The 20,837-nt window shown below is 41.3% G+C and overlaps 1 protein-coding gene across 9 annotated transcripts in view; it reads right to left on the bottom strand.

The window, feature by feature from the left end:
- The window catches only part of PCSK5 (proprotein convertase subtilisin/kexin type 5), a 446,264-nt gene that overhangs the window by 173,732 nt on the left and 251,695 nt on the right, over positions 1-20,837 (bottom strand). For 8 of the 9 annotated variants that reach the window (XM_041744555.1, XM_041744554.1, XM_041744551.1 and 5 more), the window contains exons 11-13: positions 18,712-18,829; positions 17,277-17,465; positions 7,439-7,575 (exon numbers count right to left, since the gene is read on the bottom strand). In XM_041744555.1, the coding sequence (XP_041600489.1) occupies positions 7,439-7,575; positions 17,277-17,465; positions 18,712-18,829 (444 nt within the window). Of the gene's footprint in view, positions 1-7,438; positions 7,576-17,276; positions 17,466-18,711; positions 18,830-20,837 lie in introns of those variants that run through there. The other variant, XM_041744562.1, reaches the window with a different exon arrangement.

Here is a 20,837-nt window from a genome sequence, read left to right on the forward strand (position 1 = left end):
AGCCAAAACCTACAACCAAAAATACTTTATTTATCTGGAAGACGATCATTCAGAATTGAAGGTGAAATAAAGAGTTTCCCAAACAAAAGTTAAAGGAGTTCATCACCATTAAAGTAGTCTTACAAGAAATGTTAAAAAGGACTTCTTACTTGAAAAATAAATAAAGGCCACAATTAGAAGAAAATTATGGAAGGGAAAAATTTCATGAGTAGAAACAGACATAAAGGTAGTAGCACAATCACTTATGGAGCCAGTATAGAGATTAAAAGACAAAAATAGTAAAGTCAATTATGTGTAAAAAAATAGTTGAGGGGAATCACAAAAAAAGAGATGTAAAATATGAAAATATATACAAAAATGTGGAGGTGGGTCATAAAAATGGAGTTCTTTTAGAATGTGTTCAAACTTAAGTTATTGTCAATTTAATATAGATTGCTCTATACTTCAGATGTTATACATGAACTCCATGGTAAACACCAACTAAAAGCCTTTAATAGATACACAAAAAATAGAAAGTCAAGCATAACACAATAGTCATCAATCACAAGAAAAAAGAATAAAACAAGAATTACAAAAACAACCAGAAAACAATTAGGAAAATGGCAATGAGTACATACGTATTGATAAATTACTTTAGATGTAAATGGTCTAAATACTTAAAATCAAAATACAGAGGGTAGTGGAATGAATAAAAAACCAAGACATATCTATATGCTGACCACAAGAGACTCACTTCAGACTTAAAGGCACATATATTGAAAATGAAGGTATGCAAAGATATTCCATGCAAATGAGAGCAGGAAAAAATAAAACAAAAATAGTCTATTAGACAAAATATACTTTAATCACAAAGACCATAGTAAGAGACAAAGGAAGACAAGAGGATATAATAATTGTAAATATCTATGTACAACATTGGAGCAACAAAATTCACAAAGCAAAAAGACATAAAGGAATAAATTGACAGTAATACAATGATATAGAGGACTTCAACACCAGACTTACACTAATGGATGGATTATCCAAACAGAAAATCAATAAGGAAAAAATTGTCTTGAACAACACATCAGATCAGATAGACCTAACAGTTATACAGAGTAGACTGTCAAAACCAACAGAATATATATTCTTTTCAAGTGTACATGGAACATTCTCCCAGGATGGAGCACATGTTAAGCCATAAAATATGTCTCAAAACAAGCATCTTTTGTGACCACAACAGTATGAAACTAGAAATCAATTACAAGAATAAAAGTAGGAAAAACCCCACAAACACATGGATGCTAACAACATGCTACTAATCAACCAATGGCTTAATAAAAAATACACTGAGATAAATGCAAATGAAAAAATAGTGATCCCAAATCTTTGGGAAACAAAGAAAGCAGTTTTCAGAGGGAATTTTATGGCACCATAAGTCAACCTCAACAGCCTACCTCAACAAACATGAAAAATTTTAAGTACACAATCTAACCTTACACCAAAAAGAAGAACAAAGCCCAAAGTTAGTAGAAGGAAGGAGATAATAAAGATCACAGTATAAATAAATTAAACAGAGACTGAATAAACAATAAAAAATTCAGTGAAACCAAGAGATGGTTCTTTGAAAAGATAAACAAAATTGATAAGCCTTTATCCAGACTCATCCAGAAAAATGAAGGGAGGACCCAAATAAAATCAGAAATGAAAGGTAAGTAAGAACTGGCATCACAGAAATACAAAGGGTTATAGGAGACTACTATGAAAGAGCATATGCCAACAAATGGAAAAACCTAGAAGAAATGGATAAATTCCTACAAGCATACAATCTTTCAAAATGGAGTCAGGAAGAAATAGAAAATCTGAACATATCAATTACTAGTAAGGAAATTGAATCAGCCAAAAAAAAAAAAAAAAATCTCCCAAACAACAAAGTCCAGGACTAGATGGTTTCACAGGTGAATTTCACCAAACATTTAAACAAGAGTTAATAAACTATTCCAGAAAATAGAAGAGGAAGGAAGGATTCTATTAGACTAGTATTACCCTGATACCAAAACCAGGCAAAGACACTACAAAAACAGAAAACTACAGGCCAAAATCCCTGATGAACACAGATTCAAAAATCCTCAACAAAATATTAGCAAACCAAATTCATTAACACATTAAAAGGACATTCATAGTGGGATTTATTCTGAGGATACAATGGTGGTTTAGTATCTGCAAATCAGTCAATGTGCTATTAATAAATAGGTATTAATAAAGTAAATTAATAAAGTAAAGGATAAGAATCCTATGATGGTCTCTGTAGATGCAGAACAAGCATTTGACAAAATTCGACACTTATTCATAATAAAAACTCTCAACAAAATGGGGTTAGAAGGACATACCTCAACATAATAAAGGCCACAGGACAAATCCATAGCTAATGTCATACTCAATGGTGAAAACCTGAGACTTTTCCTCTAAGATCAGAAACAAGACAAAAATCCCCACTTTTGTCAATTCTAGTCAACATGGTAGTGGATGTTTTAGCTGTAGCAAACAGATAAGGAAAAGAAATAAAAGACATCCAAATTGGTAAGGAAGAAGTAAAACTGTCACTATTTGCAGATGGCATCATATTATAGATACAAAATCCTAAAGACTCCATCAAAAACCCTAGAATAAATGAATTCCATAATGTTGCAGGATACAAAATTAATATTCACAAATCTGTTGCCTTTCTATACACTAATAATGAAGTAGCAGAAAGAGAAATTAAGAAAACCATTCCATTTATAATTGTACCACAAAGAATAAAACATCTAGGAATGAACAACATAGAAGGTGAAAGATTCGTAGTCTAAAAACCTAAGACATCAATGAAAGAAACTGAAGATGATCAAACAAATGGCAAAATGGTCTATGCTCATGGATTAGAATAATTTTAAAATGGCCATACAGATAATAGTAAAATTTGTGTGAAGCTACCAAAGACCCTGAATAGCCAATACACTCTTGAGAAAGAAGAACAAAACTGGAGCATCACAATCCCAGATTTCAAGATCTTCTACAAAGCTATAGTAATCAAAATAGTACAACAATCAAAAGAATATGGCACAAAGAGACACAGAGATCACTGGAAGTGAACAGAGAGCCCAGAAATAAACCCACACTTATAAAGTCAATCTACCACAAAGAAGTCAAGAATATATAATGGGAAAAAGCCTCCTCAATAAATTGTGCTGGGAAAACTGAACAGCTGCATGCAAAAATATGAAACTGTGTCACTTTCTTACACCATATACAAAAATAAACCCCACATAGATGAAAGACCTAAATGTGAGACCTGAAGCCATAAATATTCTAAAAGAAAACAAAGCCAATAATTTCTTAAACATTGCCCTTAGCAACATACTTATGGATAGGTCTCTTTAGGTAAAAGAAACAACAGTAAAAATACACTATTGGGGGATCCCTGGGTGGCGCAGCGGTTTGGCGCCTGACTTTGGCCCGGGGCGTGATCCTGGAGACCCGGGATCGAATCCCACGTCAGGCTCCCGGTGCATGGAGCCTGCTTCTCCCTCTGCCTGTCTCTGCCTCTCTCTCTCTCTCTGTGTATCATAAATAAATTAAAAAAAAAAATTTAAAAAAAAATACACTATTGGGACGACACCCACATAAAAAGATTTTGTACAGTAAAGGAAACCATTAACAAAACAAAACGGCAACCTAGTGAAAAGAAAGTATTTGCAAAGGAAATATCTGATAAGGGGTTAATATCCAAAATGTATAAAGAACTTTTACAGCCCAACATAAAAAAACTAAACAATCCGATGAAAAATGGGCAGAGAACCTGGATAGACAGTTCCCCAAAGACACAGATATGTCCAATAGATATACAAAAAGATGCTTAACATCACTAATCATCAGGGAAATCCAAATCAAAACTACAGTGGAATATCACGTCACACCAATCAGATTGGCTAAAATAAAAAAGACAGATATAACAAGTGTTATTGAGGATGTGGAGAAAAAGGAACTCTCATACATTGTTGGTAGGAATGCAAACTAGTTCAGCCACTCTGGAAAACAGCTTGGAGGCTCCTTAGATAATTAAAAGTAGAAATATCCTATGATCCAGTAATTTCACTAACTGGATATTTACCCAAAAAACCAAAAGCACTGATTCAAAAAGATAGATGTAGGGGCGCCAGGGTGGTGTAGTCGGTTGAGCATTGGACTCTTAATTATGGCTCAGGTCATGGCCTCAGGGCCCTGGCATCATGTTGGGCTCCGTGTTCAATGGGAAGTCTGCTTGAACTGCTCTCTCTCCCTCTGACTCTCCCCCACACTAGTGCTTTTAAATAAATAAATAAATAAATAAATAAATTTAAAAAGTATATGCACCCCTATGTTTACTGTGGCATTTACAATAGCCAAGATGTAGAAGCAACAATAGATGAATGGATAAAGAAAATATATCTATATTTATATCTATATCTATATATATAGATACACACACACTGGAGTATTACTCAGCCATAAAAAGGAATGAGATCTTGCCATTTGTGACAATATGGCCGAACCTAGAAAGGATGATGCTGGGTGAGATAAGTGAAACAGAGAATAGCAAATACCATACAATTTCACTCATAAATACAGAGAATGAACTGGTCGTTGCCAGAGAGGAAGGGGATGGAAGGATGAGAAATATCAGTGGAGGGGAGTGGGAGATTCTGCCTTAGGGTTATGGAATGAACAAGTCACAGGGATGAAAAGCACAGCACAGGGAATAGAGTCAATGGTATGGTGCAGATGGTAGTCACACTTGTATGAACACAGCATAACACAAAGAATTGTCAAATCACCATGCTGTACACCTGAAACTCATGTAGCATTTTTTGTGTCAACTGTACTTCAATTTAAAAAATCCTTAGTATGTATTTTAGTAATAAACAATAGGAAGAAACAATAGAGAAGTATCAGCTCAGTCTGATATCAGGAACCTCTACACTTGGGAATGAGTCTACCATTTCATCAGGCTCGAAAATTCTACATCTCCAATTGAATTTCTAGTAGCTTATTAAAGAAATCCCCAATTAGAGAGAAAAACCTTACATAGGAATGTACACCACAGAAACAGTGACAGAAATGTACACACACACACAGAAGCAGAAGTTCCTTTTCAACGTTGTGACTAACCCTAAACTGGAAGATTGGCTGAAGGAAGGATATTCAAACACTGTGTGAATCTATTAAAGCCTACTGACTCCAGACCCATAATAGCATTAGGATATCTCTCTTATGGCATAAAAGGACATCTGTAAAATGGCTAGAGGTGACTGGGATTACACAGGAACATATACACATTACACAGATAATCTTGTTGCCTCTTGCACAGCATTGGCTTCTCCTTAGATTATCTGGGCTCCTGCTGAGAGTCTCTCACACAGATGATCATCATAAACTCTGGAGGGACTCTGAACTCCTAGAGGGCAGAGAGACTGATATTTGTGGCCCCTGACCCTTGCAAATAAATACCAGGTCTACCGTGAGTTCGCCCCTAGGGGTAGTTTGCTCTTATGGGGAGGAGCACTTTACCATTGACATTCTTTAGAATTGCTGGTGCATGGTGATAATAAAGAGGAGTCACTTTTAGTCAGTTCTGTAACTGTCTTATATTCTCAACAGTGTGCCTCTATGACTGTACCTTAGGCTGCACCCCCAGGCCAACCCCCACCCCCTGGTATACAACTGCCACATTTGGACAGTGCTTATTTCCCTGGGATCTCTTGAGATGTAAGACCCCTGAAGTGCCACTTGCTGATGGATCAACTGGGGTCGGGCAGCACACCCATGTCACCATGAGTGCCCCTGAGGGTCACGACCCAGTATATCCCTATCATACGAGCAATGAGCCAGGTCTGGAAAGAGGAAAGGACAGGAGGGGATGTTCCTGGGGACTAAGTAGATGATGAGCCAATTCAAGTGTCTAGAGACCACGGTCTAGTTTATTCTAATGTTTTCTATCCACCCTGCCTTGTTGACAAACATTCAATTTCTGGATCACATTTCGGCAACCGTTATATTCCTGAGGCATGCTGGAGATGAGCTGGACCTGGCTACTTTTTAACAAATCCTTTATCCTGATTCACTGCGACCTTGCCGCCATGCTGGTTTTAACCTCCCTGAGTGTGGGTCACAGATGAACCACCTCACAGAATTAGGGAGAAGAGATGGCCAGATGTGGGCCAAAGATGAGCTCTCAGAATGAGTAACTTTCCCTGACTGGGGGGTCAAAAATATGGCAAATGCATGATCCATTCCTGTGTTCCTCCTTTGCCCTGCACAGCCCACAGTATCTGAATAATATACACTCTTACAGTGGATCACAGAAGGTCTGACTTAATTAATTCTGTGATCATGAGAGGGCTTGAATTGGATGTCAATCTGAAAATGTTCTCAGGCCTGGATCTTCTGCAGATGGGCTGCCACAGAGAGAGCACTGAGAAGCATGAATTTATTAGATGGTTGAAGATGTATCCACAGCTGAATAGGCGCTGGGGTGGTTGTCAAACAGATCACCTGCCATTGAGCCAAGTACTACGTAGGCTCCATCGCGAACAACACAGGTTGCTGTGAAAACCTGTTCAGTCTCCTGCCGCACGCTACATTTGTACTTTCCCTTACTTTGTGTTACAAACAAGCTTTATGTATTAGCATGAAGAAAGAGAGAGACCATATGCTTTTGCTAATGCGGGAATTTCCATGTTTTACTTTTCTAGAAAACATCTTTTTCCTTAGCTCTTCGGCTCACATGGGGCAGATTACCACCATTCATTTTCTTTATTGGTAACCAGTTAAACTGGCACAGGCCAAGCTCAATGTCTTGTGAGTACTGAAAATTAATTTTTAGAATAAACTCAGAGAAACGGATAATTAAGGGAACTGCCTCTTCTCATGACCAAGCAATTTAACCCACTGCAGGTAGACAAGGCTGGTTTGCTTACCAGAGAAGCTGGTTAGAGGTGTGGATCGTATACTATGAAACATCAATCAACAGCTGCCACGTTTTATCCTGTGCTTACACCTAAACATTTATTATTTAATCCTTCAATTATTACCTCTCAAATGGTGATGCTGAGAACTGGAATATCTGCAGATAACTCAAAGCACGGATTCACATGAAAAAGGATGATGTTGGGGCACCTGGATGGCTCAGTGGTTGAGCGTCTGCCTTTGGTTCAGGTTGTGATCCTGGGATCGAGTCCCACATTGGGCTTCCAGTGGGAAGCCTGCTTCTCCCTCTGCTTATGTTTCTGCCTCTCTCTCTGTAGCTCTCATGAATAAATAAATAAAATCTTTAGAAAAAGGATGATGTTGATATATAAATGTAAAAACACTTCCAGGCCAAAATACATTCCATCATTGGTTTCTGCAGAGTAAACCAAATGATAGAAAAGGGAGTTCTTACCTGGAGTCTTGAAGTTCCTCAGCTGGGAGGGTGTATCGTACACTTCAAGGATCCAGTCACCGGTGGCTCGTTCTCCCCAGCAATGAATGGTCATGAACTCCCAATTTTTAAATCCTTCCATAGAATGATCAAAAAGCCTGAGAGAGAATCATAAGGCATTGTTTTGTATGTTACTTAGAATCCAGTGAAGGTCAAGTCAAGACCATGATCAATGATCTTTTTGTATCCATCAGCATGTTCAGCTCAGCACTGGAGGCTGTCTTCCTCCTGGATGTTAGTAGACCCAAACATGTATCATTGTTCTACCACAGGCAAATAGGCATGAGGGTGGCCTTGTAACAGCAAATCTGGAAGGGGTAAAGGTTTGGCTATCAGGAAAACCAGGCTATGACTCTACCCATGAGACTGATAGTACCGAGTGTTAGACATGTGGAGCAACTGAAAATCTCTTACACTGCTAATGGGAATGCAAAATGGTACAGCTGCTCTGAAAACAGTGTGGTAGTTCTTACCATGTAACTCAACAATCCCCTTCCCAGATATTTACCCGAGAGGTGAAAACATATGCTCACACAAAGAACTCCACATGAATGTTCAGAGCAGCTTTATTCATCATCATCATCAACTCAAACATCCCTCAACTAGTGAATGGGTAAACAAGTTCTGGCACACTGATACAACAAAGTACCACCCAGTAATAAAAACTATGGAACTGCTAATACATGCAACAATATGAATTAATTTCAAAAGAGTTTAAGCTAAATGAAAGAAATCAGACACAAAAGACATTCTAGAAAAGGTGACATAAACAGAAACAGATCGGTGGTTGCCAAGGACTGGGAGGGAGGATGGGGCATGGTGGAAGTTCTGGGGTGATAGAGCTTTTTTTATATCTTGAGAATAATGGTGTATGGTTATACAATATTTGTCAAAGATCATTAAATTACTCATATTAAAAAGTGAATTGTATTGTATGTAAATTATGCCTTAGTAAATAAAAAGAGCCTGCCCACTAATCGTAACCAGTTCAGGGAGTCATGCCTGGAACTCCAGCCTACATTCTGCTCTTCTAGCTCTTCCAGTGATTTTTATAAGCTCCTAATTCTCTAGACAAAATCTATTTCTGTTTGAAATAGCTAGAATTATTTGTTTCATCTGATGTAATCCTGAGGTACATAAAATATGAAGGAAAATTTTAAAAAACCCAGAATCCTCATTAAGAATAAAGAGAGGTCGACAGATAACGTATTAAACAAGCACATGAAAAATGAGGCACATCATTTATATAGGCACATTATATAGGTCGGACTACCCAAAGAAATATTCAAAAGATTTCTATACAGGGCTGCCTGGCTGGCTTAGTCGGTAGAACATGCACCTCTCCATTTTGGGGGCATGAGTTCAAGCCCCATGCTGGGTGTAGAACCTACTTAAAAAAAAATGATTTCTATAGAGATGGGACACAGAAGGTTAAAAAGTAAAAGATGGGGCAAGAGACAGATTTTTCTTTTTAGAGTACTTAAAATTATGTGCATCTATTAGTTTTATTGAAAAAAAATAATAGAACAAGAGGAAGAATTTGAGAGCTAGTGCGGTAAACAGAGAGACAAAAATATCTCTAGTAGTCTTAGGAGCAACCATCTCATTACCGGGACCTATCTGTCCTTCGGTAAAGACAAAGTTCATGGCAACTCGATGTTGATGGCTATTCAGAACATCCCTGCTTTAATTTCATGCTCACCAAATGGGTGGTTATAATCTGAGGTTCTTTGTATATCTTTCCCATTGGGAGACAAAGTGCCCTTCTAAAACCAAAAATAACCAGTTTAATTTCCTTATAATTTAATATACCAGAATTCATTTTTTTTTTACATACAAAAGCATTCTATCAATATGTTTGAGGATCCCTCTAAAATGCCAGCTGGATCCTGAAACTGACGGGTTGGATGGCACAACTGGCGCGTATTAGGTAAATGGTGGCCACTTGGCAGTTTTCCCTAGAGAAACATAATAAACAAGAAAATCACCTCTACCTCAGCCCTTAGAAGAAGAAAAGGGGCAAGTACTTATCAGCATTCTCAAAAGTGTCCCATGGCTGGAAAGTATGGGAACATTTGAGAAAGGCTGTTAGAGTGGAACAGATCTCTTTACAGGAGATCATCTGAGATCGTTGGGATATTCTAGTATGTTTTGTTAATTTCCATAATGAGGTTAATGGTAGGAGGTGATTTTCAAAGCTTCTGTGAATGAGAAGCCCCTTTTTCTCATTTTAGGATATCTGTATACTATCTGTAAGGGTTGGTTCTGATCAGAGGAGTGCGGCATTTCAATGAGAACCATACTGGATGCGGTAGCTTTCCCTCATGGTAACAGAGATGGAAATAGTGGCTCCTTACACGAATGTCTCCTCGGTGTAAGAGAACTCCACTAGATTAGGGACAATACATTTTGTGGAGATCCTATAATTCATGTACTACCACAGTGGGGATTGTTTCAAAGCTTATGGCTTAACACTGGACTCGGCCAAGAAGAAATTGCTGGCTCATGTAGCTGACTTACACACCTTACACACAGAGTCCTTCACATAAACCCAGAGGGTGAGGGTACTGGATGAAAAGGAGAAACAGTAATGTGGGAGGGAGGAGGGGGCTTTTCAAATAGCCCTTCCTCTCAGACATCCCAAAAAGGGAGCATGTTGACATAGAAATGAGTGGAGGCAGAAACCAATCTAGAACCATTTCTCAGCCCACAGACGTCTGATTTAGGCTCCAGTTTGCTGAAGCCATTGTGCCATTTGAGGGCACTGAAGCGACAACTTGTCACAGAATACCTTTCCAAGAGTGCCGGACTTAAAAGCAATTCCCAAACAGTTTAGACAGAACCTCTGGCTCATTGCCTCACATCCAGAAACTACAAAGGAGACTTGAGGCTGCCATCACATGAGGGGCAGCCTTGTTTCCACAACCCCAGCCAACTTCTAATTACTCATGGGTCAATTATTTGACTGTTGGATTAGCGGACCCTGTGTTTCTCCCCTTCCACCCTTTCCTGTCCACCTTTGAAACCAGTCCATTGCTGCCAATCACTTTCAAATCACATTTGGAACCCAAATTAAATATAAACTGGGTGCCAAGAAGAAATATCCATAATCGGCATTCAAATAAGTGTTTCAAAGCCCGAATATAAACGGGCTTTGTCTATCTGGCTAAGCAGTTTCTCACCCCGGTCTCTTCCCTTTATGCAGAGCTGAATGCTCATTAATTTCATGTGGACATAAAAGTTGAGGAGAGGAATTAAAAATGCAGCCAAACACGATCATTGCATTTTGCTAAAAGAGTTGATGGGGAAAGAAATAGACACTGATTGCTGTTGGCCATTCACGTTTCTAATCTCACCCCCGTTCTTTATTTTCTTCTGATTCAGCACTTAAACTCTTCCCTAGTTTTGGCCTCGTGACATTGAACCACCCTGCCTCATCTGTATGTCACAAAAGGTAATGCTGGTAGTAGATTCGATTTGTGTTGCAGAGCAACACACTTGCTCGAGACAAGCAAGTGTCAAACCACTGGACGGCAGCTAAAGAGATTCTAATTGTGTGGTCTCCCATTTATCAACTAAAAAGTCCAATGCCCAGCCTGAACGTCAGTGCTGTGCCAACAGTGAAGAAACCCGATACATGCCAACATTATTAGCATGGATAAAATGTCAATAGAGCAGGGCCAGTGTGTGGGAAGCTGGAGTAATTAACTCCATGCCCGATCCGCATCTCCCGTTGCAGCGAAAGAAACCCTGCCTGTCAAAGTTGACTTCATAATCATGTGCTCGATGAAATGATATATGCCTGCGGTAGCACAAATTATGCATCCACTTATTAAAATGGTGCCCCACAGCCCTATCCCTGTGAGCGGTTTTCAAATAAATTACTTCGGATGAAGCCTGGTAGAAAAGACTGCCATTAAGTGTAGCACATCCTTTTGAGGAATTAACTCAGGAAATAACTCATATAATTAGTATAAGCTTTCTTCCCCCTTTCACTTAAAGAGTCTAGCCAATGTATCAAGGCTGCAGCATTCTTCAGTGGTGTTATGGCAACTAAATAACAAGACATTTTATGAGTACTGACAGCTATGTGTTATCATATAATTATTTCTAAAATTCTAAGTGGATCTTAATTTTAGAATCATCTACTACTCCCCAAACAGTATTTATGTTCACTACAGAATTAGACTTTAGACAGATATTTTTGGAAGTTTCCTTTTTTTTCCTCTCTCTCTAAGATTCTTAATTATTATTTTCTTCTTAGCGCTTTATCGCAATTCAAGGCAGAACTCACGGAATGCTCGAAGCGCTTATTTGGCTTAATTGTAATTCCGTTTTTGATTTTCTCGAGCTGTTTGGCTTTTGCAAGTTTCAAATGATTTGCTTCTGAAATAGGGTATTTAAAACACACTATTAAGTTTTTCTGTCTCTCCCACTCCCAATTGAAATTACTTCTTTAAGAAAGGTTGAGAGAGAGATACTACTTCTACAGGTTTAGAATACCTAAAAAGATGATTAAAAAAAAAAAAAACTTTCAACCTGCATACTACTACTTACTGATCAAGCCCGAAACGCATTCCTTCTTGTGGATCTATGATGTCTGCACGTAATCTTGCAGATTTAGGAGTGGATGGCTTTTATCTAAGTATCTGTTTTAGATTACAGACTCCTTTGTAAATTATTCGCACAGCACCCAGCAGCGTTCTGCTTCCAAGTCTTTTGAGGACACGAAAATAACAAGAATGTGTCTGAAAAGTTGGGTGATCTTTTAAATCAGTGCTATTGAAAATGTGGTCTATGGACAGGCAGCTTCAGCATCACCTGCGAGCTTCTTAGAAATGCAAATTCATGGACCTCACCCAGACCTACAGAATCAGACTCTGGGAGAGGGGCCCAGCCATCTGTGTCTGATGGAGTCATTCAACAGGTGCTTTGAGAAGCACAGTGTAAATAAGGGTTAGCACTTATTAAGTGCTTACTGTGTGTTCCAGAAGCGGTGCTACGGACTTGCCATATGTGATCTTATTCAATGCCTGTGACAACCGTGTGAGGCAGACGCTGCGGCATCTGTTTTCTGGATGAATCACTTTTCAGAGTTAAACACAAAAATTGGTGAAGTCAAGACAAACCCAGCTCCAACTCCAAAGGCCGTACCTTCTTTGGGAGAGAGGAAGACGGTTCTTTTTTTTTTTTTTTTAATTTTTTTTTTTTTTATTTATGATAGGCACACAGTGAGAGAGAGAGAGGCAGAGACACAGGCAGAGGAAGAAGCAGGCTCCATGCACCGGGAGCCGGACGTGGGATTCGATCCCAGGTCTCCAGGATCGCGCCCTGGGCCAAAGGCAGGCGCCAAACCGCTGCACCACCCAGGGATCCCAGGAAGAGGGTTCTTACGGTGAGGCCTTACTGGAATGTAAAATTTCCACTGCAGAAGTGTCATTTTTACTGCAAGCCACAAACGCATTTATATACGTGACCCTTTACAAATGTCAATAGTCACTGAACATTTGGGCAGCAACAAAAATGACTCAAATATAAACACTACATTTAAACAGAGTTAATTATAGAAGCCTATAGGTTCTGCAGACTCAAAAGGGTACCTTCTCTCTACTAGAGACCATAATTAGAAGCAGAGATATTCATCTGTAATTAAATTTAGAAAGAAAGGCAAAGTTTCGGCTTTCAGTTAGAAGCCAAAACTTGGAACAGAGAGCCAATACAGCTACACTAAACCTAAAACTCACTGACTGGGGCCGGGGTGGGGGGAGGAAGGGGAGATTCAGGGGGAGAAAGACAGCTTTCATAATTCTAACAAATGCAGCTGAAGGAAGAATCTGATGAAGCAAGCTTTTGTCTGAAAACATTTCCACAGGCAGAATTTGAATATGTGGTGGTATTTAAAAAAAAAAAAAAAAAAAAGGCCTCCACCTGAAGTTGTCCTTGTCTGAAAACATTTTAAAGGAACCTAAGCCCACCTAAAGCACTGCCCCCCTCCACTGCCAATGTGAGACCTCCAGAGGCTCCCCAGAAGTAAATCATTTGTGCTGATTATCTGGTTTAGCTTTTTTGTTAGGCAGGGTGTGCAGGCCAAGAGGAGGACCGGGAGGCTTGGGAGGGCAGGAGAAAACAAAGGGATTAGAAGAGACTAACCTATTTGCCCATTGCAGGACTGCTTTGTGTACTCAGTGCTCCCACCCACTAAATTATCAACCTGGCTTGCCAGGGGTGCTCACATGCTGGGCTAATGGGGTAGGCTCAAGTTCGACTGGATCTGAACGCGGCTGAGTGCCTTCCAGGGCTCAGCACCTGCAGATGCTTGGGTAAACGTTCTTCCCCCAACAGCTGTTCTCCACGGGAGTTCCAGCAAGTGCCCTGTGTCAGCAGGGGCAGGGAGGCCCTGAGGGGTTCCAGACGGCCCACACTGGCCAAGTGTTCAGCGACCTTGCAGAAAATCGAATCCCAAGGAACTGCTGCGTGGTGGGGGAATAAACAACACTGAAACAATCCCTTGGAGTAGGAGAGATGGCGTGGGGACAGCGCTTGGCCACCTTGGCTCTACCCCTTCATCTCAAATGACCCCTCCACTAAGGAACCTCCTGTGGTGAAGAAACTTCCTAAGTGGTCCTCCTTAGAAATCTTGACTTCTTTGAAAGAAAGATAAGCATCCAACAGGGCAACCATTTATGGCTCTCATTAATAATCTCTGACACACTATTTCCTTCCCAAACTTGACCTATTCACTGCTCCTTGAGGAAGTCTCATTGCCTTTCAAACCAGCATGAAGGACCCCAGGAGGGAAGCAGATCTTCCCTTCATCAGCCTGTCCCTACCTGTTTTCTATGCTTCTTGTCCTCGGCTCCCAATCCAGGGAATGGGCCTTGAGACAGGGCCATGGTGAGGGGACACAAAACTCCCTGCTTACTAGGTCAGAGACTAAAGGGTTCCGAGTAGAGATTTCCTCTCATCAAAGGAAAGCTTCAGAACGTGCCAGGAGGAGAAAAATGCCAAAAAAAACACCTGTCTTTCCATAACTGTCGGGAGAAGGGATGCTCCTAGCATCAAGCCAGGCAAGGGCGGGGGAGCCAGCTTTTGGGACCGGGTGCACCCAGGAAACAGCTGCTCTGAGTGATGTATATGGGGAACCACGGACAAACGAGTTCATGACAACCTTTACATCTCTTGGGTGTCTCCAGCCCTTGGCCACTCCAGTCTGCCCACCTCCTTGGGGTGGCTACTTATTTTCAGGACTGAGATGGAACACATGCAAAAGAACAGCCCTCTAAGGAAATGTCCCAGACAGAGAAGACACACTCCAGGTGGCAACTTTATTCCTAGGGGGTCTCCTGGATGGCGGAGACTGAGGTAAACTTTAGGACTCCTGGTCACTGAGCATCTGAAATACCTGCTTCTTTTCTCTGGTACAAGTCAAGCAGCCCTGTTGGGGTGGGCACTTTGTCCGCTGCTAAGAATGTGTGTCAGGTGGAAGCCAGTGTCACCGTCATCCACTGAATCCTGTGACGGGGTCCAGGACTTCCCTACTTACAAGTCTGCTCACCGAAGTCATTCCTGGGGGGAAGCCAACAACAAATACTGAAATATGCATGAAAAGCCCAGAAAGTCTGAGGGCTCTGAGCTTTGCAAGCCCACAGCAAATGGGAAGGGACTGTTTTCTCTATAACAGAGGAGGCTCAAACGACATCGGCCCCACATGCGTGCAGCAAACCTCTGCGCCTCCATGTTTCACCTGGATTCTCTTTCAAGTTTAATGCAGATGAATAAAGGCAAAGAAAATGAAAGAACAGAGAAAAAGGTCTTTCCTCGCTGCAGTAGCAACAGCTGGTGTGACCCCGTAATCACGTAATTGTGCATCTGAAGGCCTTGCCTGCTGGAAAGAAGCATCTGGCAGGTAGTGGCAATTATCTGGCAGGTAGCAGCTGAGACCCCTGTTTGTGGAGGGAGGAGGGCACGGGTGGCACGGCCAGTGATCTGATGCCAAAGCAGCCTTCCCTTCTTTGCACCTGCATCCACTTATTCTGGCAAAGCTGAGCTTCATAGAGCACTAAGCCCACGTTTTCCCACGCCCTGATGGAGGACTTTAGGTTTTAAGGAACACACATCTTCCAAGCAGAGAAGTAAAATGTAATTACAGATTTCAGAGTCTGTTCCCCCAGTCACTACCATCCAGAAATGCAACTGCTCTCCGTTTGTCCTCACAGTCCTAGAGATGATGTTGGGGATTTTGCAAAGCAACTGGCACTTGCTCCTTTCTGGTTCTGCAGGTTTGCATTGGCCCCTGGCCTTTCCACAACCACAGCCTCTCCACCCTGCTGCCTTGTTGTTAGTCCTAACAAAGACCACCATGGCCGCAGTCCCCAGGCTGTGTGGGCAGGTGGCTATGTCTGCATAGAAGGTTGGCTTTCATTTGGACTATATATGCCATTCATGAGATGACTTTTGCTCCCATTAAATGTTCATCTTGTAGGAAAAAAAAATCAAATTAAAGAAGCTTCTAGGCCTCTGGCTGTGGTTTATATCTTCGAACCATAGAGGGGACAAAGCGTTTAAGATAACCTGCATTTCCCCATTCTGGTCCCACTTTTTGGCAAGCACCTGCTGCCCATGCTCCCAACCATTCAAAAACCTACGGAGCAGGGATGCCTGAGTGGCTCAGTGGTTGAGCATCTGCCTTTGGCTCAGGGCTTGATCCTGGAGTCCCTGGATCGAGTCCCACATCGGGTTCACCTCAAGGAGTCTGCTTCTTCCCCTCTGCCTATGTCTCTGTCTCTCTCTGTGTGTCTCTCGTTAATAAATAAACAGTAGGATCTTGGCAATACAGTTACATCCTGGGCCAGTGTCTGGAGGGAGCCGGGAGAAGGCAAGAGGCTAAGAAGAGAAACTGAGTACCCTCTAGAGCAAAGAAGACTAAAGGGCCAACCTTTCCAATAGGGGTCAGCCAATTCCAGTCAGCCCTCAAACCAAATCCAGCCTGCTGCCTGTTTCTGTAAATAAAGTTTTATTGGAAAGCAGGCATGCCCATTCATTCACACTGCCTAGGGGCTTTTGCGCTCTGAGGCAGAGGTGAATAGTTGCCACAGAAATATGGCCTGGAAAGCACAAAATATTTACTAACTGGCTTTTTGCAGAAAAAAAAATTGCCCACATATGTTTTAGAACAGAACTTCCTCTAACATTGAACAAGACCTGGGCAAGAGAATCCAGTTAATCTGTAACAAACATCAGCAGCCACTTAATTAAGGGCAGAGGAGAGAATCTCAGAGGACTAAGGAGTTAGTGCTCTGCATTTCTTTGTCACGATAAAGAACAACAGGTGGCTTTCAAGTTTTCTGTGGCATCCCTGCAATATTATCCAAGTAGTAAAAGTGATACTATTTGTGCCTACAGATTCTAGGCAGTTTGACACTCCCTCATTTTTTAAAGAGAACAGGTTGATTGATTGATTGATTGGCTGTGGCAGGGGGAGGGACAGAAGGAGAGGGAGAGAGAGAGAGAATCTCCAGCAGACTCCCCACTGATCGTGGAGCTCAACCTAGGACTTGGTCTCACAACTCTGAGATCATGACCTGAACCGAAATCAAGAGTCAGACACTCAATCAACTGAGCCATCCGGGCACCCCTGCACTCCTTCATCTATGTATGAGCAGTAAGAGCTTGGACTGTCCCATCTTAGTGCACCCTTAGTTAGTTCTTAGCACGTAACGAGCAGCTGACACTTTCTACCTTCCACAACAGCTGAGTGTTGGTGTCACCTCTATGCACTGGTGGCCAGAGGCAACAGTACCTGTTGGCCAAAAGCTGGGACCTGGTTCCTGAGGGCGAGGTCAGGTAGATGGCCAGGTCTCCCCTCCTGGGATGGGTGATGGTTATGCGCACAACTACGTGCTCCAGGTAGTTGACATGGTGGTTGGGGTTATCAGAACAGCCCGAAGCTTTGTAGATGGAGCGCACTGCGCTGTTGGGGCGAATCGTCCTGCAACAGAGAGAACAGAGTGTGAGCATAGCACACAATGGGGTTGGGCTGGGTGGACCTGCGGGCCTGGAAGGATTACACAGTGACATGCAGGTGGCTGGTTGCTGGATACTAACTGACACAGTGCTATCACTCAAGGCCACTTCAAGGATTAACCTGGGTTATTAGTGGGAAAGATGTGAGAGAATAGGAATTAAAGTTCTTTTATCTTCATGCAGGGAGTAGCTATTGAACTTGAGGGTACCACCTTGTTAAGACACAGAGGGCTAAGCCCCTGCCCATGATGTCTGATTCAGTAAGGCTGAGGTGGGCTCCAAGAATTTGCATTTCTCCCAAGTACCCAGGGGACAGTGATGTTGCTGATCTACGGGATATACTTTTTGGACCACCGGTAGAGGGTACAGTGGTATGGGGAAGGCCTGGGGATGACCATGACCTTGGTTAAAATCCCTGGTCTACCATTTCCTTGCTCTATTACCCATGGGCACACTCCTCCTCTTGCCTGAACATTCCTGGCTTCTTCACTAGCTTCTTTTCATGCCAAGATCCCTCCTGAACACTGGGCTTCAGTCACGCTGACATTGGTTCAAGTGTGTGTGTGTGTGTGTGTGTGTGTGTGTGTGGCTGATTTGTTTCTCACCTCAGAGACTGCCTAAAGTTATTTTTTTATTTTTTGCTGTTCCTATGGTGACTCTTCCTCTCTCTCTTCATAGTCAAAGCTTGACTTTCAGTCTCTGAGACTGTCATTGAACCACAGGAAAACTGTGTCCCCTACTTCTTATTTTCTGTCCATTTTATATTTCCAACGTATTGTTATTTTTACATATTATGTTGAAAAAATAATTTGTAATTATAGGTTATGTACTCAGTTTCCAGAATATAAAGCTTAGCTTTTTGGAGTTGCTGAATAAGGGAGAAGAATACTTGAAACCATTAAAAAGAAATATTGGCTGAAACCTTAGGGTTTCTTGTTAAGAAACCTTAAGAATGCCCAGCTGCAAGGGTCCTCCAAATCCCCTGCTAAGAGATGCTTTTAAGGATCCTTGGGTCCTATTATGTAGATTTAACAGCTTAGCATCCTAGACATTCTATTAGGATGTTATAATTGCGCTACGGAAAAAAAAAAAAAAAGGAAAACTACACAAGCTTTCAGCTTCCATGTACAACAAAAGCCTGTCTCGAGCACTTGTGGGGGCCTGATCCCTTTCAGGGCATCCTTTGGCTGTCTGCTTGCAGTGAACATTACTTGATTTGCCGGTCCGTGCTCTCCACACACACGCGCTGCTGGGGAACGGTGGTCCATTTCTCTGCTTCCATCACCATGGCTTCTGCATCCATCAGTCCAAAACCATAGAGGTGGCTCACTATGGAAGGCAAGAGGCTGGTCAGCTTCATGGAGCTTAGGAGAAACCTAAGCTCTATATGTTGAGGTCTGCTTTCACTCAGCAGGGAGCCCAGACACATCCCTCTGGGATCCTTGCTTTCTTTCTAGCAATGATTGAAAAGCACAAACAAAATCACGCAAGTGAACAAACCTAACAAGAAAATAAAATGGCTATATATTATTCAGTGATTATGTATCAGGACTAGGAACATGACTATCACTTATGAATTCTTACTACGTGGCAGGCGCTGGACCGTCCCTCTCCATGATCTTAAGATGTTAGTGCCATTTATGATCATCATTCAGGAGAAGAGAATGCTGAGGAACAGATAGAAACCTAAGACCGAGTAGCAGTTCAGTGGTTGAGCTGGATTCTGACCTGCATAGTTTTGCTCCAAGGCTTTACTGTTAACCACTTCAAGTGATGACATCATCAATTTTGTAAGATAATTAATAGGTTTAAAGAGAAGTGACAGTGTATTATACCCTCCCCTAGCACAACAAGAACGTACATGCAAGAAATATCAGCTTTCTGACATATCCAGGAGTTAGGCCGAATATATCAGAAGACAGAAATTATTACCTTTCCTCCAGTATGTGAAAAATTGATTAAACTTTATGCATGCAATATTTGGAGGCCTCGACACCTTTATGCCACTGTCTTTGAATGTTGTAATCTTTTGGTTCTCAGCAAGAATATCTATTGATCGAAATCTGAATTTGACAATAACCGCCTCAGAAATTTCAAGTACATATACGAATATTTTAATGATGAAACAGCAATATCCACGTGTTGTTCTTTTAAAAAAATACATTAAAATCTCAGTGAATAGCTAAAAATCTCCACCCCATATGAAACTCATATCTTTTTTTTGTTTTAAATATTTTATTTATCCATGAGAGACACAGAGACAGAGAAAGAGGCAGAGACACAAGCAGAGGGAGAAGTAGGCCCCATGCAGGGAGCCCGACGTGGGACTCGATCCGGGTCTCCTGGATCAGGCCCTGGGCTGAAGGCGGCGCTAAACCGCTGAGCCACCCGGACTGCCCATAGCTTTATCTTTTTTAACACAAAATCATATTGCTACCAGATCTGTTGCCTAAAACATTTTCCTTATAACATTATTTTACATGAAAATGTCTGTAGCTGCCAGGCTGATGGATTATTTAAATACTTCAGCCTGAAATTCAAGATGTTGTATAATATAGTCCCATCCGACCTGCAAAACAACTTCTTCACCAGAACCTGTGCTTTAGAAAGCTCATTCCTTTACAGTTCCCAGTCACACCTTGCTCTTTCTGCCTCACTGCTTTTGTTCATGCTGAGACCTTGGCCTAGAATTCCCTCCTTACTGCTCTCTGCAATACATTCTACACCTGGAACTTTCTGGAAGGCTTAGCTAGTCTATCTTCTCCTTGAAATATCCTCTGACCAATAAAAGTCACTCACTAGACATTTACTGAAATGCCATCTGTCATGAATGAACTTTTCTCTTTTCTAGTCCCTGTAACTCTAATAAATTTGTCAGTCCATCCACTCTTCTGCCCATCTAGCCATCCATCCACCCATCCATGCATCCATCCAGTATTTTTTGAGTGCCTTCTCTATGCCAGGTGCTGTATTACACAATGCACTTTTTATTTGTGTCATTAATTGAATTGCTAATTAATTCCATCAGCACACATCTTTCTACCGCAACTATATTTTAAATGGCTTGATGGCAGGAACTAGGGCTTATACTTCCTCCTATGTTTCATGGGATTTAGTAGAACTTTATACATAAGGGGGAAAAAAGATGATTGCATATAAAAAAGAAAACTGTTAGGATTCAGAAATACTGCTTTATTTCTGAAATTTGCCAATTACATAATTCTTGACAAACAAGATAAAATAGTTAACCCCTAATTTCCTTGTGATATAATGTCTGTCCTGTCACCATTACTAAGTTGATTAAGTATTATAATTTGTCCCATGTGAGAAAATCTTC

Source organism: Vulpes lagopus, chromosome 2 (genome assembly GCF_018345385.1).
Source record: "Vulpes lagopus strain Blue_001 chromosome 2, ASM1834538v1, whole genome shotgun sequence".
NCBI classification, from domain to species: domain Eukaryota; kingdom Metazoa; phylum Chordata; class Mammalia; order Carnivora; family Canidae; genus Vulpes; species Vulpes lagopus.